General features: G+C 44.3%; 1 protein-coding gene across 9 annotated transcripts in view; it reads right to left on the bottom strand.

The window, feature by feature from the left end:
• Positions 1 to 21,638, bottom strand: part of ABI1 (abl interactor 1) — a 111,791-nt gene that overhangs the window by 27,861 nt on the left and 62,292 nt on the right. For 5 of the 9 annotated variants that reach the window (XM_077302729.1, XM_077302724.1, XM_077302722.1 and 2 more), the window contains exons 3-4: positions 4,471 to 4,647; positions 443 to 457 (exon numbers count right to left, since the gene is read on the bottom strand). In XM_077302729.1, coding sequence (XP_077158844.1) covers positions 443 to 457; positions 4,471 to 4,647 — 192 coding nt within the window. The remainder of the gene's footprint in view (positions 1 to 442; positions 458 to 4,470; positions 4,648 to 21,638) is intronic. The other 4 variants (XM_077302731.1, XM_077302725.1, XM_077302727.1 and 1 more) reach the window with 1 other exon arrangement.

Raw genomic sequence — 21,638 nt, 5'->3', positions numbered from 1 at the left:
AAAACATGGCTCATGAAAAAAAAAAGAAATCTGATTTCAGTGAATCTGTCGGATCCACTGAATTTATTCTGAATCGAGGATTTACTAATGCATTTAGTCCAGCTATCTGATTAGCAGAGGCATGCAAATGTTTCTGGAGAACCTTTGTCTAAAATGCAAGTCAGTAAGAGGGAGGGGGAGCATCTAAGCCAAGCGCTATGTGTGTTAGGCAAAATTAAAACAGTGGATGGATTTTTAAAAATGCGTCTGCCAATATATCTGTGATATATCAACGGCCAGGTGGGAGCTGAAGTTCAGTACATCTAAACACAACTAAGCACAACCTACAGAAAGACAAAGAGCAGAGAGAAGAATAGGAGGGATCTAGCTTTCAGGTGTAATGGCTTGGCAGCCTCTACTGTCATGGGGAATCGTGGGGCAAGTGAGAAATAACTCCTCTTACCTTGGCTTTTAGCCACTTACGTTGGCAAAAAGAAAAAGGAGGAAGAAAAGCAGAAATTAATGGCAAATCTAATTATTACTATTCATATGGCAGGTTTAAACAAGAATACAATATTTTCAACCACTTTCCTCATCGTTGTAACTGGTAGCTGCAGTCCAGGTACAAAAAAAAAATAGCTCTCCCTTGCAACCAAAAAGAAAGAAGAATTTGTTTTGCACAAAGGAGGCATCTTTGCCTTAACTCAGCGTTTAAAAAAAAAAACAGAACAAAGAGCGCAGCAATGGCGGCCATCATAACCAATGCTTAACCAGCATGTTTAAATCACCTGCAAATGCGTGTGAGGTTTCTTGGTGGGACCAGGGAAGTACACGAGATCTCGAAAAAAAATAAACTTGCCTCTCACATCTTTGATTGGCATTCCATTATTTTGGGGTGTGCTTTTCCACAGCAGCCACTGGAGCACAGTTGAGTGCTGGTTCCTTCAGCTGTGTACACTAACATCTTTCCACAGGGCTGCATGGAAGAATTTGATAACATGCGCCCGTCCTGCTCTGTGTCACTTCTGTGACATGGGCAGCTGCCTGAACACAAAGTCAACCTCGTATTGCCTGTTCTCACCGGCAGCGATTTTCCTACAATGTGAGTCTGAAAACACTCCCAGACCTCTTTCTTTAAAAAAATAAAAATAAAATTCATTTTGATTTGTCAAACTTGGAATTGCCAGGAATAAGATCTGGCATTTTTAATAGAGAAAGCCTGCAATCCACAATTCAACTGTGCCCTGCCCAATTCCATATGTCTAATCACCACTGATTCTAAAATTAGGGATAATCAAAAGATTATAGCTTTTTACACATTTGAATAAACAACCTTGGAGAAATTCTTGACTATTCAGATCTGAATTCTACTATCTGATTCTTAGAAACTCCACTTCATTTGCCTAGACAGAAGCAAAGCTTCCAAATGTGTTACTAGCACCATACGCCTTTTTGAAAGGAACTATATTTCCACTAATCTACATGTAGGTGGCACACTGTTACCTACATGGAAGCATGCTCTGCACAACAACATTTCACTTTTGAATGTGACCCGAGACCATTAAAACACATTTCTGGTATTTATATAATTCTGCATCCTGAATATTGATTGTGGAATTCCTTTTGTAGAATGGGGCTCTCTCACTGCAACCCTCTGCCCTCTCTCCCCCAAATCCATTTTTGAAGGATGTGGCACGGGGGTTGTGGACTATAAAGCAAGAAGGGCAACTGGTGAGCATCAGGGACTTGGAAAGAATATCATTATGACTTTAATCTTTTGCAGAAGCAAATGCACCTGCTTTTAACACTAAGATGCTACTCATACTTTATCAAACTGATGTGCTTCAACTTTTAGTTCGGGTACATGTTGGATACATCGGGGGGGGGGGTACACTCTGACTTTTGGGCAAAAACTCTCTGGTGGAATTAGCTTCTACCATTAAGCTTAGTCCCAAATCCAATGTGTCACCTCCTAACTTGCCTACATCACTTCCAGGTCACGTAGGCACATAGTATTAATTTCTGGCTGATGAGAGGGGGGAGGTAATTCCAGCAGCAAAGTTGTGGAGCCTGAAAAGCAAGGGACCCATGTCTCTACCAGGGGGCCTGGCATTCCTATCCACTGAATATAACTTTTTTATGTAGGCCTGCTTAATATTGTTGTCCAAGTGTTACAAAGACTGGCCAGTTGTTTTAAGCAAAATGTAACTAGTTGCCCCCAATTTTTCCTGACTGAATTTGTTTACTACAGTCTTCAGCAAATAAGACAGTAAATGCACACCAATGCCCTCTATATTTCTTTATTCAACCTGCCTGGATATTCTCTGAATATTCTCTGAATGCCTGACTGCTGTAGTTGAATGGGTAAGGGTAAACTAGCTGAAACCGAATCCTGACAAGACAGAGGTCACGTTGATGGGGAAAGCCAAGGTATGAAAGAAAACAGTGCTCTTCACTTTAAGATGGGCCCAATTGTCTCTTGCTGGCTTGTTAAGACCCTAAGGATGATTCTGGATCCAGCTTTATTGTTGGAGAAGCTAGCTGATGCAGCTGCAAAAAAAGATGTTCTACCAATTTCAGATCTTAGATGATGATCCCCTACGTTGATTTGGCTGACTTGGCCATGTGGATCCATGCAATGGTTACCTTGAGGCTAGACTGCTGTAGCGCATTCTACATGGGTCTTCCCTTAAAGATAACTGAGAAGCTCCAGTTGGCAAAGAAGACCACAGTCTGACTACTAGTAGGTGCTAAGTGGATTCTACATATTAATTAATTAATTGGATTTATAGGCTGCCACTCCTGGACCGGTCAACTCTACAGGCACTCCATTGGTTACCGATCAGATACTAAACTCAATTCAAGGTTCTAACCATCATCTACAAAGCCCTTCATGGCACTACATTCCTCTTACAGTACAAAAATAAAGGATTAGCATGGAACCTGCCAAGACCCAAAGTCCAAACTTGCCCAAAAAGTCCTTGGCTCATCCACTATCACCAAGAATAAAAGCCCAGTCCAGAGGCCCCTAAGGTATCAGAGCTTCTCGAGGTGATCTTCTATTTACTGCTGTTCGTAGTGTAGGAGGAGTGCAATTGCATGTTCTTCCATGTTCTATCGACATGAGTGGAAGGGAACAGAGGATGGTATCTTTGCCAGGCCACCCAGTAGTCAGCAGTAGTTCTGTTCCTTCTAAGTACTGAGGCGGGGTATAGTCGTTGGCCAAACAGCAGCTTCTCCCGACTGATAGGGAACAAGTAGCGCAGTGGCTAGTGCTTGTTTCTTCCTCCACTATTCCAGATGATGAAAGTGTACCCGGGAGGAAGACCTTTCAAGATAAGGCAAAGGAACTCAGCTAGACAGGAAGCTTCTCTCAGCACTGTTTGGGTATTTGAGATGAAGCATCCACCTCTCCATCTCTTCCATTGGCCAAGGAGCAGAAATTCCATTCTCCCTACCCTTGTCTTCCTCAAGAAAACGACAGAGAGAGCCCAGTGAGCATATAACAATGCAGAGGGATCTTTATAACTGCATTTCAAAACAATGTCTTCTACTGCATGTCATTTCTCTCTCTCTCTCTCTCTCTCTCTCTCTCTCTCTCTCTCTCTCTCTCTCTCTCTCTCTCTCTCTCTCTCTCTCTCTCTCTCTCTCTGTCTATCTCTCCAACTATCCACAGAAAAAACTCAAGTTGCTTGAGACAGAGCAAAAGGGCAGCAGGGACAACAGGATTCAGCAGGCTCAAGGAAAGCAAGTGGCTCAGGAAACTTTCAGGACCAGCCTTCGCTTGCAGCTTCTAGAGAACGTGGCCGAGTTCCAGGTCTCCTTCTAAATGTCCTCAAGCCACCGTACCTCCAAGTTACATGTATAACATTAAAACAGTCCTGTCTTAGTAGTGCCATTGCCATGCTTCCACTGGAAAGCAGCAGGGTACACGATTCCTAGCTGGTTAGAAACCTTCCCTAAAATGTCAACAAAACTAAGACAGCAGCTGTTCTCGTTCTCCTCTGAACACTTCAAAATCTGGATCCAAGCAGAAGTATAAGCATGCACAAACGTATGTGCAGTATGGGGAGCATCGCTACCAGAAGACTTTACAACCCCACCCGGATAATTCAGTATTTATATCCTATCAAGTTCAATGAATGCCACATTAAGTGCATTTAGAAATACAAATCATTTTGGCCCAATATATATCTTGTAAGCAGTTGGGATGTTAACATGTGTGCATGAGATCTCTGTTCAAGCCATCAAACAGGTATCAGTGGGTCAGATGTACCTATAAAAGGTGAAATAAGTTCACAGAGGGGCAGGACACATGTTTGAGGAACAAGGCACTAAGCAAGCCACAAAAGCTGCTTACCCTTGCAACTATCTCTATTTCAAAACAGTTACTGAATAGAGTTCTGTAACAGTCCAGCTTTATTTCACAAGGATTTCAGGTACTGTTTGCTACTACAAATAATTAGGGGTGGGGAAAACTTGACTTCTTACCTTTACGCCATGGCCCACATCATCCAACACTGTGTAGTCTATAGGTTTTCGAATATACCTTACGGGCCGCTCCATGTTTGCTGGTGCAATGATTTTATGAGTTCTGGATGTGTTCTTATTGGTTGTCAAAATGCCGATCTCTCTACGGGCCACCTTCTCTTTGTGTATGTCCACCGTCTACATTTTTCAAAAACAAAATCCACGGATTTACATATATCACAATGTAAAGATGTTAAACATCAGACGCAAGCAAGCAGATCTGCAAAATCTCAGGAACGCCTTTCAGCAAATTAATTAACATCTGTTTTTCACCGGGCTTTCCTCTCTGCCATCAACCCTTGCCCTGTTGATTTAGATTCTGGGCACTAAGGCACCCGGGGATTTAGGGCTCAATTGACAGTATCAGATTTGGGTCTTCTTAGAAAAGGCAGGTTCTGAATCTAAATGAATCCTCAGAAAAAGAATAGTGTGACCAACAGTTAGCACCCATAAAATATACCCTTGAATTCTGCATTTATTGGAACAGCATTGTAACTGGAAGATGGCTAGAATATATAAGACATACATCATTTTTAGATGCAATCCCCCCAATGCTAATTGCACAAATAGAAGCTAGTAAAAATTCCACTGACATTTATTCCAAGGGAAGGACATTTCCTCACCTAGAGCTGCAGCAAGGGAGAAGCGGGGTGGGGAGAACACACATAAATAAAAGCACCTGTGCTAGGAGGACTTCTCAGACCAGGAACCCAAAGTCCACAGTCAGGTTACACTGTGAACCAGAACTCAGAAGATTTGAAATAATTATGGTTGTTATAGAATCTGAGAGCAACAGGATGCCTAGAGCAGGGGTAGTCAACCTGTGGTCCTCCAGATGTCCATGAACTACAATTCCCATGAGCCCCTGCCAGCAAACCCTGGCAGGGGCTCATGGGAATTGTAGTCCATGGACATCTGGAGGGCCACAGGTTGACTACCCCTGGCCAAGAGTACTTCAATACACTCATCAGAGGAAGCTGTTCCAACTCATTCCGTCCTTAACCACTCAGAAGTTCTGCTCTAAACGTATAACCCAAAGGTCCCCAACCGGGTGCCTGTGGGTGCCATGGCTCCCAACAAATGTTTGTAGGAAGGGGGTCAGGTAGGGCTTTTGCCCAGCAAGGCTTCTGATTGACTATTGAAGATCTGATTGGCTGTGTGGATTTTTTTTTAATGCTGCTTTGGCACCAGTTGCCACCCCGGCACTAGGATCTACACTGCGTTGTTGAAGTCCCACTGTGCCAATCCTTTTGCAGCTGGGCTCTGCCCCTGCAACAGCCATTTTGGGGCAGCCAGCTATTGCTGTGCCTACTGTGCCATGTTAAAATTCCAAATTTGCCCAAAGGCTGGGAAAGTTGGAGATCCCCGCGATAGCCTTCTCAAGTTATTAGCTGCCTTGCCACAGGAATCTCCAAGGATATGAAGGCATAATCCACACACAATGAAAAGCCTTGGAAATTCTTTGGTTCACTCCCTCAACACCAGCTCTGAAATCAATCCCTTCCACTTTTGCAAGCCACCATTCGTTATTAGATCCAAGCCAAAACTATCTTGTGTCCTCTTGACACCAATTCAAGATTAAAGTCAATTCACAGAAAATGGCGTCACTTTCGAAACCAGAAGCAATTACTGTTCAGAGCCAGGCACAAGGAGTGGGAAAGGAGGGAATGCATAAGGACGTGTTTCTATAAAGGTATGATTTATGTGTGAACCATGCTTAGAGAGATACCGTAAAAAGCAAAAGTCCATAAATCTTCCGTAAGCACAGGACATGCCGATCATAAGTTAAAGGTAAAGTTAACCCAGAAAAAACATGTGGAAATGTGTGTTAATCAGGGTTCCCCCCCCCCCAAATATTCTAAGGCATTATACACTTTGATGAATTAAAGTGATAATAAAGCTATGCATCATTTTCTGTTTTCCAGACCATAAAATAGAGTGCATGATTATTCAAGTAACAACTTAAAAGACCGAAGTGGAAGAAAGAGAAAAGTTTGGGAGTTTTTTGATCACTTTGCTTTGATGCCCCAAAAAGGATTCGTAGAGCACATGCTCCAGTACTGCATAGTAATTTTTAAGAGAAAGTGTGGACGAGTTAACAATGTGCTTTGAATAGGAATTACATTTCCAGTTTGCCAATGAACCACTTCTACCTCTATAAAGTCTTCCTATTAGCCTTTGCTGAGAAAACCCAGGATATTAAATTATATGAAGGTATTGCTTGTGTTTACTCAGCAAGTGCTGGGGATTTAGCAGTATATCTTCCAATTAAAATGGAATAGAGTAAGATAAAAGACTGAAGTCCTCCACCCTTGGTGAGGCCATCTCCGCTACCTTATTACAAAATGTTGTGTTTTAAATCAGTAGGTCTTAATGGCTGAGAAAAGGAGCTGATCTAGTTTCGATTACAACAGTTCCTATCACATTAAGATACAATTTCAGGTTCAGCATCAGCACTCCATTAAAGTAACTTCTCTGCTCCCAGATAAATGCCTGTTCTCAGCAAAGAATCTGTGCATGCAAAACAGATTTTGGATCATGGGTGGCCAAACTGTAGATCTCCAGATGTCCATGGTCTGAAATTATTATGAGCCTCTGCCGGCACAGGCAAAAAGGGGGAACATAGACAAATCTGCTTTAGATATACATAGATGGTGTGAGTTCACAGAGGCCCATGTTTGGTGTAGTGGTTAGGAGTGCGGACTTCTAATCTGGCATGCCGGGTTCGATTCTGCGCTCCCCCACATGCAACCAGCTGGGTGACCTTGGGCTTGCCACAGCACTGATAAAACTATTCTGACCGAGCAGGAATATCAGGGCTCTCTCAGCCTCACCCACCCCACAGGGTGTCTGTTGTGGGGAGAGGAAAGGGAAGGCGACTGTAAGCCACTTTGAGCCTCCTTCGGGTACGGAAAAGCGGCATATAAGAACCAACTCCCCCTTCCCCCTCCCCCTCCCCCTCCTTCTTCTTCTTCTTCATGTGCAGATTCACATATGCATCTAATGTGTATAGTCAGCAGCATCCTCAGTAGCTCTAAAATTCAGACGCACATGCTAGTCATCTCTCAGTGCAAACCGAAATGCCCGTGTCTGCAGTTACTGGGCATACAATGGAATGCGGCTGGCACCCAACAGAGATGGGGGGCACATGGGACACCATCATGTGAACACATGATGTCATTTCTGAGAAACAGCCTTGAGTGATGTTGTGTTACTCTAGGATTTATCAGAAACTCCATAGTTTTACCACAGAGTTTCTACTGACTCTTCTACTGAACTTAGAGCGTGTGGCATCACTTCTGGGTTCATCCCAGAAATGACATCATGCCTTTAACGCCCTGGTAATTTTTGGTTGATTTTTCCTCGGAGGCCTGCCAGATGGCAGCTGCTGGCAGAGGACCCCCCGCTGCAGCAGGAAACCCAGCAAGCCTACTGACTGGTGTCTGACCACATTGGAAGCTCATTGTGATCAATTTGCTACTTACTTTGCAGACTAAATTGCCCAGATCCATTGTAGCTGGGATGCTGGTGTGGCTGCATGTTCAGGCAAGGTACCTTTGACACCTTCTTGTCCAATTTAGATGAGATACTTCTAAGGATATGGACAAGGTTCTTGAAGAGGCAAGACCTACAACCTGAGTTCTTTGCCGTTCCTGGCTGATAAAAACTACCAAACAGGGGGGGCTGGTCAAGTGAGTAAAGGGTTGAGTGGTGATTCCTTGAGGGTAGGGGTTGTACCATCCATACTCAAGGAGACAGTGATTAGACCTGTTTCGAATAAACCTTCCCTAAATCCTTCTATGTTAGAGAGTTTAAGCCACCTTGGCCAAGATGCTTGTGCAAACAGTTGTTTCTCATCTTAAGAACCTCTTGGAAGAGTCTGATTTTTCTGGATGCAATTCAATCTAGCTTCAGGATAAGTTTTGGAACAGAGGCTGCTCTGGTCGGCCACTGAGACCTAGACAGGGAAAACGTGACCCTGTTATTTCTACTGGCTCTCTCAGCAACTTTTAGTCCTATTGACCATAGAACCTTACCTCTTGGCAGCACTGGGAATAGGGAGCACTGTGTTATGGTGGTTCGAGACCTATGGGGGTAGGTGGGTCTCAGAAGTTGGTGCTGAGGGGATTCCTGCTCTGCCCTATGGCCATTGACCTATGGCAGGGGTAGTCAACCTGTGGTCCTCCAGATGTTCATGGACTACAATTCCCATGAGCCCCTGCCAGCAAATGCCTATGGGGTTCTGCAAGGTTCTATCTTATCCCCCATGTAATTTAATATAAAGGAGATTTGTATATTTTACACTATTTTCTATCACTCAGAGAGGACAAAGGGTTATGCATTGGGCCTTAAGCAATGAGGGGGAAATTTAGCAGATATTGTTCACATTCCCTGCCCACTTCAGACATACACTTTCAGGTTCATCTTTACAGTCATTAGAGAAAGATTTTTTTTTTTAACTGAGAACTGATTCTCATGATCTTGCAGTCAGTGCCAAAGCTACAAAAGGTTGTGGTGAAACGCAATATTAAAACACTGGCATGTCTCTCTATTTCCTTTTCATTACTAAAGCATACATATTCCCAGCTACAAAGAAAGAAGCCAATAACTGGTACAGTTTCAGAGGGTTAAATCTGTTGCAGACAAAACCAACGGCGAGAACTTGACTTCAAACCTGGGCTTAGATTTGAACCCAGACCTCGTAGTTCACTGACAGGGCCACCTTTGCTTCCATAAGCTGCTTCCTTCAACTGAAGGGAACCCATGCCTCAATTAAAAGAAAAGTAGTTCCAAACTTAGTCTCTAACTTGTATAAGGTAATGTTAGGTCACCTTTCTCTTAAACAAGCCCAAGAAAAATTAAAGCAGCCCCTTCTATTCTGAGAAGAGATAATTGCCAAATATGTGAAATTACCTCATGAAAACAGACTCATTAAGCTCAGGTGCTGCTACATTTAAATGGCTTATAATGTGAGCCCTGTGAGAAAGAAATGCAGTTTCCCCAACATATCTTGATGCTTTATGCCAGCTAATGCCCTTTAGATACCACCATGTTAAATGAACTGGAACCTTATAAAACGTACTATAGATTGTTTTCAGAAATATTGAGGATCAGGGTTTTAACAAAATCTACACATTCCAACAAGGAGCACAGATTGCAGGAAGAAAGGAAAATGAGGGGAGGAGGGCAGACCCCCGCAGTCCCTAACATCAAATCTTGATTCAGCCTCTAAACATGTGTCTATCGTGGATACAACTTTTTATGGTCTGAGCACCAAAAAATCACGTCAGGCATGAATGAGTTACTGCACACACGCACACCAGGGCAGTCCCATTCCTCCCACCCACCCCCAAATGCAGCTTGCCCAGATGTTGCTTCCAAGTTCTTTTAGGTCTGGAAAAGACCCAAAGACTGATTTTTATGGGCAAATGCAGCCAGATGTGCCAGCCCTTTGAAATCCGGTTTATGGGTACGTAACAACATAAATATTTCACACATTTGTTATCAGGGAGACACAGTAAGATGACACAGCATAATAAGGCTTTACAGCAGGGGTAGTCAAACTGCGGCCCTCCAGATGTCCATGGACTACAATTCCCATGAGCCTCGGCCGCAGTCTGACTACCCCTGCTTTACAGCATAGTACACTGAATTCCTTATAAAACAAAAAACAGCTTTAGTGAAATGTGCAGGGAAGTGCCTTTGTAGTATGCGTTCTCAGTTTTGCAGTCTGGTATGCAAAGGAGCTGCAATACAGGCAGGATTCTCTTTGTCTCCATTTTTTTAAAGTCATGTTTGCTTACAAGCAGGCCAATATTGGATTCTTCTAATGAGGAAAGAAAGCAATTTTGTTCTAATCTCACGATTAAAGAACAGTCCCATAAACAGTCTCTCCCGCCTTAATTGCCTCACAAACACACTTTTTTTGTTTCATGGAATGGAATGTTTACACAACACCCTCCTCACACTTGGGATTTTCAGGGTCTACAATCATAGTGAATATCTGGTGTACAACCTACCAGTATCTTGTGATTGGCCTCAGCACTCCATGGCAGCCATTTTATGATGGCGCCTGCTCCCCATTCTCAAAATTCAAGAAACATCCACACGCCAAACAAGACCAGGGACCCCAAAGCTAGAGGGACTTTCAAGAACCGAAGCAGATCTCTGGAACCAAGGCAGGTTTCAGGTATCTCGGACACATCATTGGATTGTTGTATTCAACAGGTTTAGTTGGCTTCAGTCCTCTAAACCAGGGGTAGTCAACCTGTGGTCCTCCAGATGTTCATGGACTTCAATTCCCATGAGCCCCTGCCAGCGTTTGCTGGCAAGGGCTCATGGGAATTGTAGTCCATGAACATCTGGAGGACCACAGAGGTTGACTACGCCTGCTCTAAACAACAGCAACAGCCAGTAACTTAGAACCAAACCATGAACTCTGGCCTCCAGAATGGGAATAAGAAGCAGAGAAACATACCAGGAAGGAGTTCAAACAATGAAAAATAATGCATTAGATTTCTTGGCCATTGGGCTTAGTCTGTTCTGGAAGGCAGAGATGAGTCAGCAGAGAAGCTCCTCGAAAGAACATGAAAACTATTTCCCTGTTGTTTTGCCAGTATTCGTAGCTGCATTTTGTCCTGGAAAGAAGGAAATTCCTTCAAAGAAGGGGAAAAGCTGAAATGCAGAGAGTAGCTGTTTTCAGAGTAATTTTCTTTTGGCAGCTCTGAGTCATTTGACAGAACCAGCCTTACATCTAGCACACAGCTCGTACATTATGTGTTGTTCTGAAACACAAGAATACTGCAGATGTTTGAACACACTGAGATGGAAGAGCACTGACATTCTGGTCCTAGATTCGTTCCAGGAAGTTTTGTACTGGGAGCTTCATTTCCACACTGAGACTTCAAATGTTGCATCCCTGAAGCAAGAGACTGGAAGGATGAAGGGAGATTTAACTAGAGGGCCCCTGTTCTGTCTGTCTGCCTGCCTTCTCCCTCCCCTTATTTACACTTTTGCCAAGTTGCTGGCCCTCAGGAAGGCCCCAGTGCAGGTATGCATCCTAGCATCCATTGTTTCCCTAGATGCAACGGGCTTTTACTCTAGTTGCTAATAATCTCACACCAAAACAACTTTTAGCAAATGGTCACAAACCCACACTTTAGCCACAATATATATGTATTTGGGAAATGTGATCCAATCACGTTTTTCAGGTCCTGAGACGTTGCTGTTAAAAGTTATATACAGTCATATGGGCATCCCCAGGCACTCCTTTGTTGCACAAAACAATGGTGCAACACTGATGATAATTCTATATGAAGTCATTCCAAATCCAATAAAAAAAACCAATGGTAACAAAACCTCTTAAAAAACTAAACTTATTTGCCATTTCCCGTACCAGAGCCCAAACGCGAAGAGCAAAAGCTTCCCTAACTACTAAGTTTACCATTTTCCTACAGTGACTCCTCGCAATAACGCAGAATAATCTTGAGTTCAGAGTTACATCCCTACTTCTGGGAGTTGTTTCTCAAGGATTCCACCAAAAATGGCATACAGAATTTGTACCCTTTGCAATTCAGGCCTGGTTAAGAGCCCTTACTTCAACCTCCAGTACTTAGATAGCCTAAATCTTGTTAAATCTGGTTACAGTACCAGACTAGGACTGGAGAAAACTGGTTTCAAACCACATTGAGCCCCTGGGTCACCTGATCACACATATAAACATTCCTTCCTCAGCCTAACCTACCGCACATGGTCACTGTGAGAGTAAAATAGGAGAAGGGAGAACTAGGCTTAGCCTTCGCTCCCCGGAAGAAAGAAGGGAGGGATGTAAAAGTGTCACAGACCTGGTTAATCGCCCAAAAGAAGTAACACTAAGCATAGTATTCAAATTTCCTCTTTTAGGCATGGAAATAACCCCAAGGGGACAAGCTAGTTAGTCGGTTTAGAAAAGTGATTGCTCCATACACTAAAGTCAAGTTTTTTAAAAATCCCATGCCCCCCTTTTACAGAGTTATTTGGGATAGGGAAATGTTAAAACTCTGCTAGCACTTGCAAGTATGAAGACCTGGCTGCCATTTATCCTCCTTCAGCTGGAAAGGGTATTGCAATGTAGCTAACCACCCTAAGCATCTGCTGTCAGAGTTAATTCAGCTCCAGTTTTCAAAATGCAAAGGCACAGCCCATGCCCAAATTGTTCCTTTGCAGACCGCAGCGCCTGTGAAGTGCGGCTCTTTCTTTTAGCCTTGGAGGAAAAAATGTTTTCACAATGGTTACCGTGTAATGAGGAAAAGGCCCTTAGGAGAGATGTCGGCAGGTTCGGGATTTTACACTGGCATTAAGGTGAAACAAGCCGTACAAATGACTTTACAGTTACCGCAGCCAACCACACTCCCGGTGCCAGCACTTCCTGCATGACTCTTCGTTTACACCCGGAACAGAGATGTCCAAGTCTGCTCTGAACAGATGAAGATTGAGACCTCAGATCCCATCACTAGCTTCCCAAGCAAGGGAGCAAACATAGCACTGGCCAATCACATGCAGCTTTCCAGTAAACATGTTTCTTTGTGTGAGCAGATGATAAAATATTTGGCATGCACGGAATCCCAAGACAGATAGGGTTGGCTACAGAAAAACCCTCTGTTCAAATAAGTGACTGTCCTCCCTCCCTGCTCCCAATACAGCCCAAAGTATCCTCCTCAAATGCTGGTCCTGGGGAGCCAAGGGTCTCCAAGGAATATCATGAGTGAGGTTTGTTGCAGAAGGAAAGAATAGTTAGAAATCTGTCTACTCCTCCTATCAGTGGAAGTTTAGGCTGGCTCTAACCCCTCCTGTTTTGAACATGGAAAGGACAGTGTTAACAAGGAGACGACTGTGTCTTATGAAATGTTCTTACATCAAGTCTGAAAGTCTGATCACTGGTCTATCTAGCTCGGGCTTTCTCAACCAGGGTTTTGTGAAACCCTGGGGTTTCTTGACAGCCCTGGAATGGGTGGGAATTATTTTTTAATATTTTAAAAATTTTGTTAAACATTTATCAGGTGATATGACCTTATATGCCCCACCCCAAATGTCCAATGATGGGCCTGGAGGGGAGGGGGAGGGGAGGGGCCCCAGGTGGGTGCGTTCACAGCTCTGGTTCCCAACCATATTCTGCACGATTGCTCCACTTCTGGGGTTTCCCGAAGCCTGAAGAATCATTCAGGGGTTTCTCAAAGGGTGAGAAAGGCTGATCTAGCTCAACGTTACTTGCTGTGACTGACAGTAAGTCTTCAGGAAGCCAAGCCAAGGAAGATCACTCCAAACATTTATTTATTATATTTTTATGCCGCACTCCCTTGTAGCTCAGGGTGGTTCACAGCAGTGGTCCCCAACCTTTCTGAGGCTGGGGACCGGCAGGGTAACTGCCCCACTCGCGCACTCCGTGGCCCTGATTCCCTCTCCCCACCCTCCCGCAGTAAGAAGCTTCCCGGGCCGCAAGCTTGCGGCCTGGGAAGTTTTTTACTGCGGGGGGGGGGCGGGAAGAGAGAGCCGCGGCCCGGTGCCATGTCCTTCGGGCCGCGGGCCGCAGGTTGGGGACCACTGGTTCACAGGGAACATGAACACCAATAAGTCATATACTATGTGAATTCAGTAACTGCATCAATCAACAACAGCAATAACATCAGTAGCACTGAACAATGAATATTTAATTTTCCACTGTTTTAACCATTAACATTTTGATTATCACCCTCTGCAGATTGGTCAGATTGGGAAGGGAGTTCTGGAGGGCCCAAAAGATGTTGCTTTCTTTGCTGTTTGAACAGAATAGAGACTGAATATGGGAACTTCTGCAATCAAAGCATCTGTTCTGCCATTGAGCCATCACCCATGTGTCACAGGCTTCCCCTTTCCTGTAATACCTAGAATCATTCTGAGCCCATCATCACATTTTCTGTGGTGGTTCCCCCACCCCCCACCAATGAGGTGGGGTACAGCAAGGAAATACCCAACAGGCTCAACAAGGGACATATGAACTTGACATGGTTGTACCATTTCTGTGCCAGTGTGCATTCCAACAAAGCATTTAAGTTCCTCTCATAGGCATGACAAAATTTGAACATTTTGCTGTCCTAAATGTGGCTATTAACCCGGGGGAGGGGGAGGGGGATAACCCTGTGATAAAGAGATTATATATAATCTCCCTGAAATCTCTATTGCAGGTTGATCCCCCCACAATTGAAATTAGGTGGATTTTAATGAAAACAAATATTCTTTGCAGCAAAACCAAAGACAGTTGACCAATCCCATGGCTATTCCCCGATCACAGGAGAAGGGAATCAAAACTGAGTGTTTCATTAATCGCATTTCTAGACATTCCATTACACAGGCACGGGAGGAAAAACCACCTTCTGGACTTTCGGGACATGTAGAGGATAAAGATAATAGAGGACAGTTCTGCCCATGAAGGGTCTCCTGCCTGTGCTAAAACGAAAGAGGGATGGGCTATTGCAGCAACCTAAAGCGAGGGGGAAATGAATAGAATACATTCATGACGTGCTTCCAAGAACACTTGCTCACTCCTGTAGGTGCCAGAGAATGAAGAGAGGATGCCTGAAATCAGAAAGTGCTGATATGAACAGTAAGGAGAAAACAGCAGCACAGCTTTAATAGCTCCTTCCGAGCACGTTATTCTGGCTTAACAAAACCTGTTCAGATTGGCATTTGCATAAACAGCAGCTGCTTTGCTTCAGCGGGTCCCAGGATCTCCGGCACACTGCGGAATATTAAATGCTAACTTTAAAAAGCAGAAATCATTGACGCGTGATTTCTATAGCTTGCGCTGAAATGGTCTCGTTTTAGAAACATTCACTGGCAAGCTAAAAGGGACCACGGCATTGTCTTAACATGGATTTCATAAAGAGTGCTGAGTGCATTTCTTGTATATACACAACTTGGTCCGGGGCGAATTCAACAGAGAGCCTCCTCTTTTATTTAGAGAAAGGAGGTTTGGATCTCGTCAGAAAGATCACTGTGGGCACAAGGGTGGCAGCTCCTAGATTTTCTCTTGCTATAGGGCTTTTCTTACCTCTGTTCGTAGGGCAGAAGGTCCTTCGCCCAGCAATAGCATTTCAAGGGGGCATTTTGGGTTACCATGAGAGAGAACAGGCCAGGAAGTCATACTTCCATGTATACAAAACAGAAACCAACCCATAAAGTGTTCCTTGTCCTCATGATTTGTAAAAATGGGGTCTCAGGACAACCTGGACAATGCAAAGTGAGGCAGAGATGAATTGGATTTCTGATGGACAGGGATGGGGTACACTTCTGCCCGGGTTTTTTTTAAATCAGCAGACAAGAAGTTGCAGTAGCAGTTAATGCAGACCATATCTGCATCATTTAAGGCCATAAAACTTAGGTTTTGGTGGTACCCATTTAGACTGTTGATAAAGAATACTTCATGTCTACGTTGGATCTTTAAAAACCGCAAAACCTGGATGCATTACATATTGCAGATTATAATCAGCAGCCTAGTCCAGGGGTAGTCAAACTGCGGCCCTCCAGATGTCCATGGACTACAATTCCCAGGAGCCCCTGCCAGCGAATGCTGGCAGGGGCTCCTGGGAATTGTAGTCCATGGACATCTGGAGGGCCGCAGTTTGACTACCCCTAGCCTAGTCTATTCCTTTTTGCCTTTTCATAGTTGAAACCTGTTTCATTAATACACTCTGACAGCTTGCCCCAAGACTCCTCTTACGGCAATTACAAAGGTTAAGTGTTACAGCCTAGACTCTGCTATGCCTGTGGACATTTTCAGCTAAAATGCTGTACCACCCCCACGGCCGAGTGGCCCAGTGGTAGATCTTTTCCATTTTCCAAATAATACCTACCTAGTACAGAGAATAATAAGAGTTTTAATATGCAGTCTCGACCATCTGAGGAGAGAATTCACGCCACCTCAATTTGCATATTTTTCCCTTGGTCATCGTCAGTAGGGGAGAAAAATTCACAAGTACCATTTCATTTAATTTCTACCTGGCACGTTCTCCCAACCCCTTGAAACAAGTTTCAGGAAACAGCGAACAATTAATTACACAAATTAAAATGGTCTCCAGCATGAAAGCAGCATATCCGAAAACAACCTGAATTACAAATTGTAGCACAGGTGTTTTGGAGTTTTTTTAAGATTAAGGCTGTTTGCCCACTGGAAACACTTTACAGGAACCTTGTCTACGGCAGTCACAATTGGCTCAAACCGAGAAAGACGTCCGTTAGCCTGCGTTTACTTAATTTCCTGAGCACCAGAGAAGCTTCTTGCAAGAAAGAACCAGAAGACATTCCAGCACATTCCTGGTCCGAGGAATTCAGGACAATCACCTCTTGCAAGCATGGCCTGTCGTAAACCAGATCAGAAGTGCTCTGCGTTGGAAAAGTACAAACCTGGTGAAAGCAAACCAAACTCTGCATCACCTTTGCAAATAAGGCCAATTTAGTAAAACATCTTGGACGCAACTGAAGTCTACCCCCTCGGTTTCACCATGTTGCAAACAGAGGCCACACTTCTTGAAGGAGAGCTGTCAGTGGCAATCACATTCTTGTCCGTGGCTGCCGGGCACCGTATTTCCTGCTGTATTTTTTTTAACAAAATATTGGCAGACCGAGGGCAAGGAGCACTGCTACTCACCCAGCATGATGCTGGCAGGGGCTCATAGGAATTGTCGTCCATGGACATCTGGAGCGCTACAGCTTAGCCACCCTCCAGGCTATTTGGACATTTCAAAGCTGACAAGTCATTTAGACAGAGAACCTCCTTAGCCAGGGCCATAGCAGCTGCTGATAAACACTCTTGCTATACCTGGCAAACCTGCCAACCTAGCATCTGCGCACCGGGAGTGGAATCAGGAGAGGGACAACAGTTTTTACCTAAACACGCTTAAGTGGGTCCTTGCAGTAAAGTGTCATTGCTAATAATTAGTGGATTGATGTGGTTTAATTGCCATTCAGATAGTTCCTTCGTACGCACTGTCCACTGCTTGCATTCTTTACGCATCACACGAACTCACTGCAACTCAGTTGCCAGTGCTGAGATAGCACGCATCTGTGCACCGGGAGTGGAATCAGGAGAGGGACAACAGTTTTTACCTAAACACGCTTAAGTGGGTCCTTGCAGTAAAGTGTCATTGCTAATAATTAGTGGATTGATGTGGTTTAATTGCCATTCAGATAGTTCCTTCGTACGCACTGTCCACTGCTTGCATTCTTTACGCATCACACGAACTCACTGCAACTCAGTTGCCAGTGCTGAGATAGCACGCATCTGTGCACCGGGAGTGGAATCAGGAGAGGGACAACAGTTTTTACCTAAACACGCTTAAGTGGGTCCTTGCAGTAAAGTGTCATTGCTAATAATTAGTGGATTGATGTGGTTTAATTGCCATTCAGATAGTTCCTTCGTATGCACTGTCCACTGCTTGCATTCTTTACGCATCACACGAACTCACTGCAACTCAGTTGCCAGTGCTGAGATAGCACGCATTTAGCTTCTTGACTTTTCAGAAAGCACTCGCCTGCTTGGGTTATAATGAACAGGGTGTCGGTGTCATGTGAAATTAGCAGCCGGTAGAAAGCATCCGTATGAGCCTCTTGTGGCGCAGAGTGGTAAGGCAGCCGTCTGACAGCTTTGCTCATGAGGCTGGGAGTTCAATCCCAGCAGCCGGCTCAAGGTTGACTCAGCCTTCCATCCTTCCGAGGTCAGTAAAATGAGTACCCAGCTTGCTGGGGGGTAAACGGTCATGACTGGGGAAGGCACTGGCAAACCACCCCGTATTGAGTCTGCCATGAAAACGCTAGAGGGCGTCACCCCAAGGGTCAGACATGACTCGGTGCTTGCACAGGGGATACCTTTACCTTTACCTAGAAAGCATCCGTGGTTCGTATCAAAACAACACAATTCCAAAGGCTTTAGAAGTCCTTAAGGGGTGGTGATTCCTTCTCCCACTAGAGACCACAGAACCACTGGAAATGTTATTCATTTGGAGGGGGGAGCAGCAGATCCGTGGGGAAAACACGAGGGACCAAATGGAGGGTGCTAGTGGGAGACGAGGAATCAGTAGACGTCATGACCCTCTCTTAAACCTTAAATACCCTTTGAGGTTTTGGAAACGTGTGGCTGGATACAGGCCAGTAGCTTCAAAGAATCGCCAATCAAAATCAGCCCCATGGGTTCTTCCCAACCGTTGGTGTTTCGAGATTACAGATCTTGCATACTGTTGAAGCACTTGAGAGGTGAAATGTTTTCTCTTTGTGTGTGTGTTCCTGAAGGGATGAGTTTTGTTTCAGATGAGTGGAGGAGTTCCCTCACAGGCCAATCAGCTAGCGAAAACAAACAACAGAAACCTCATCTAGCAGTGAGGTTAAACACACACTGATCTGTAGCACTAGCTAAGGTGTGCATTAATACTTGCAAGGTTTCCTTCTGAGATCTCCTTGGGTTGGAATGCTGAATTCCCAAGCAGATGGTCAACTCCTTGCCTTCGCAATCCCTTTTGCTTTCTCCTGTTGACTCCAAAGCGACTATATTCAAGGTCCTTATGTCACATCGAAGCTCCTTCCTTCTTTTACGGTTGCCAGACTTATCTTCTTGCATAGCTGTATCCTGTCCTTGTTCCATCAACCAGCCGTTCAGTCTGCACAGCTACAACCCAAATTAGCTACAAGTCTGGCCATGTAACCTTCTGGGAACGAGATGTAAATTGCTGGGTACTCTCTGGCCTATGAAAGTACTGCCTCAAAATCCTATATCTGGGTCTAGTACACCTAAATCACTCCGAAAACGCTACTTCAGCCCCCCCCCCCATATGGATTATATGTGTTAATCCAGGGGTAGTCAAACTGCAACGAGCGCTGGCAGGGGCTCATGGGAATTGTAGTCCATGGACATCTGGAGGGCCGCAGTTTGACTACCCCTGTGTTAATCTGTAGCAGTTAATACATGAAGGATATCACCATAAGTCATTAGAACAGCATGGCTGGATACAAGCAACTAGCTTCAGGGATTTGGGATTAGCTGACTTTATGAATTTTGTAATTCTGTGCGTGATTAAGAACACTGGCTATGAAAGAACATAGCAACTAGGAAAGAAAACTGAGAAAAGGGATTATCAGAATTAGGACTCCGCGAAAATTAGAGGAACTGTTGGGTTTTATAACCTGCTTTACACTACCCGAAGGAGTCTCAAAGCAGCTCACAATCACCGTCCCTTCCTCTCCCCACAACAGACACCCTGTGAGGTTGGCGAGGCTATGAGAGGTCTGACAGAAGTGATCTGCAAGAACAGCTCTAACCAGACGATGACTAGTCCAAAAATCACCCAACTGGCTGCATGGGGAGGAGCGAGATATCAAGTCTGGCTCTCCAGGTTAAAGATGAAATGTATTCCATGAGCAATTTCCACCTAGCACGTCCACTTTTCACCCTCAAATGTGAGTGGTAAGTAATACTAATAACCCTACTGCAAATCACCACGCCTATCAGGAAGTTGCCGCATTACAGATGGCTTTCTCGAAAGAGAGAGCAGTGTCATCTATGAATATGTCATAACCTGTCAAGGCTTTACAGCTGAAGCAAAAGATAGGAAAACAGGAAACATGGAGTCTATTTCTGACTCTGATATCCCACATGTTTGGGGCAAATATTCAACATTGTCAGCTCCTTTTTCCAGCGATGTGTAGCACAGAGGGGATCAACATGTATGTTACACTTCGTTCTTTGATCCCTTCTAGAGAAGCTCAATCAATCAATCTTTATTTTATGGCCCCATTGTTACCACATTACTATTAACTGAGTTGTTTGTATTGTTCCCATTTCATGTAAAGCAACCTGAGCCTTCAGGGAGGGCGAATGAATGAATGAATGAATGAATGAATGAATGAATGAATGAATGAATGAATGAATGAATGAATGAATGAATTTTGGAACAGAATCATGATATTTTCTTTTGGGGGGGAATCTTGCGTAGTTGAATTAGATTACATCTCATAACATTATAAATGGGGCAGTACACTAAGACATGTTCACTTGTCTCTATCAAACCGCTGGTTCAAGGGCAATACCTTTGATAGGAAGGTGTTTTCTTATAACACCCCTCCAGCACAGCTGTGGGCAAAACTGAACATCTTGGAGGGCAAATGCCCTTCTTTGGTTGCTTAACTCTAGATTAAACAGGTAAGGGGTCAGAACAAGCCTACAGATTCTTATTTTATACAAGGTACTATTTGAATGCAAAGACTGTGCAAGAGAATGGCACTCAATTCTTGCCCCATGAGTTGTTTCCATGCAGAAAAATCCAACTTCTCCCCATGCGCACCCAACAAACTTTGCCCAACAGTTGGGAAGTTGCTTAGGGAACTGATTGTTAGCAGCAAACGGTACAAGAGGAAATGTTCAAGAAGCCTTTCTTCCACGCCGCCCAAGAGGCAGGCCATATTTTATAAACTTAATAAGTGTAGCACGGAATTACATGTAGCTCATAGGACTGCCTATGCACATGTGTTAAACAGCTGGGCTTCAGTGTTGCCAACCACCCAGAACCTCCATAAATATCCAGTGTCCAGAAATATGTCACTGGAACAGAAGAAATTTTTACCTTTACTGCAGAACAGATTTTTAAAAGGCAATCGCTCAGGGGATGCCCACAGAGTGCTCCACCCCGCCCAACCCCAAAGGCTATACTAGTGCATCATCTGTCCCAGCATCTCTCAACTTTTTTACCATTGAGAAACTCATGAAATATTCTTTGGGCTTCGAGAAACCCCAGAAGTGGTGCAATCATGCAGAATATGGCTGGGAAGTATAGCTGTGGACACGCCCACCCAGGGCTTCTCCTCTTCCCACCCCCTCCAGGGCCATCATCGGCCATTTAGGGAGGGATGGGTGGGTCAACATGACTTAGCATGCTGGAATCCCTTCCTTAACAGATACTCAATATACAGACCTCATCCCACCTTACAGGCATTGGCCATGCATGTATATCATGTGCTTCTGTGTATTAGGGCTAGTAAAGAAACAGAAAGAAAAGGATTCTGGTATTACCCTAACATGTATCACTAGGATCAAAAACCTGATATAGCAGAAATGGGTGCTGCAAAAATGG

The sequence above is a fragment of the Paroedura picta genome, chromosome 11 (genome assembly GCF_049243985.1).
Source record: "Paroedura picta isolate Pp20150507F chromosome 11, Ppicta_v3.0, whole genome shotgun sequence".
Classification (NCBI taxonomy): Eukaryota; Metazoa; Chordata; class Lepidosauria; order Squamata; family Gekkonidae; genus Paroedura; species Paroedura picta.
Note: the sequence above shows the minus strand (reverse complement) of the source record. Positions and strands in the feature narration are given on the sequence as shown.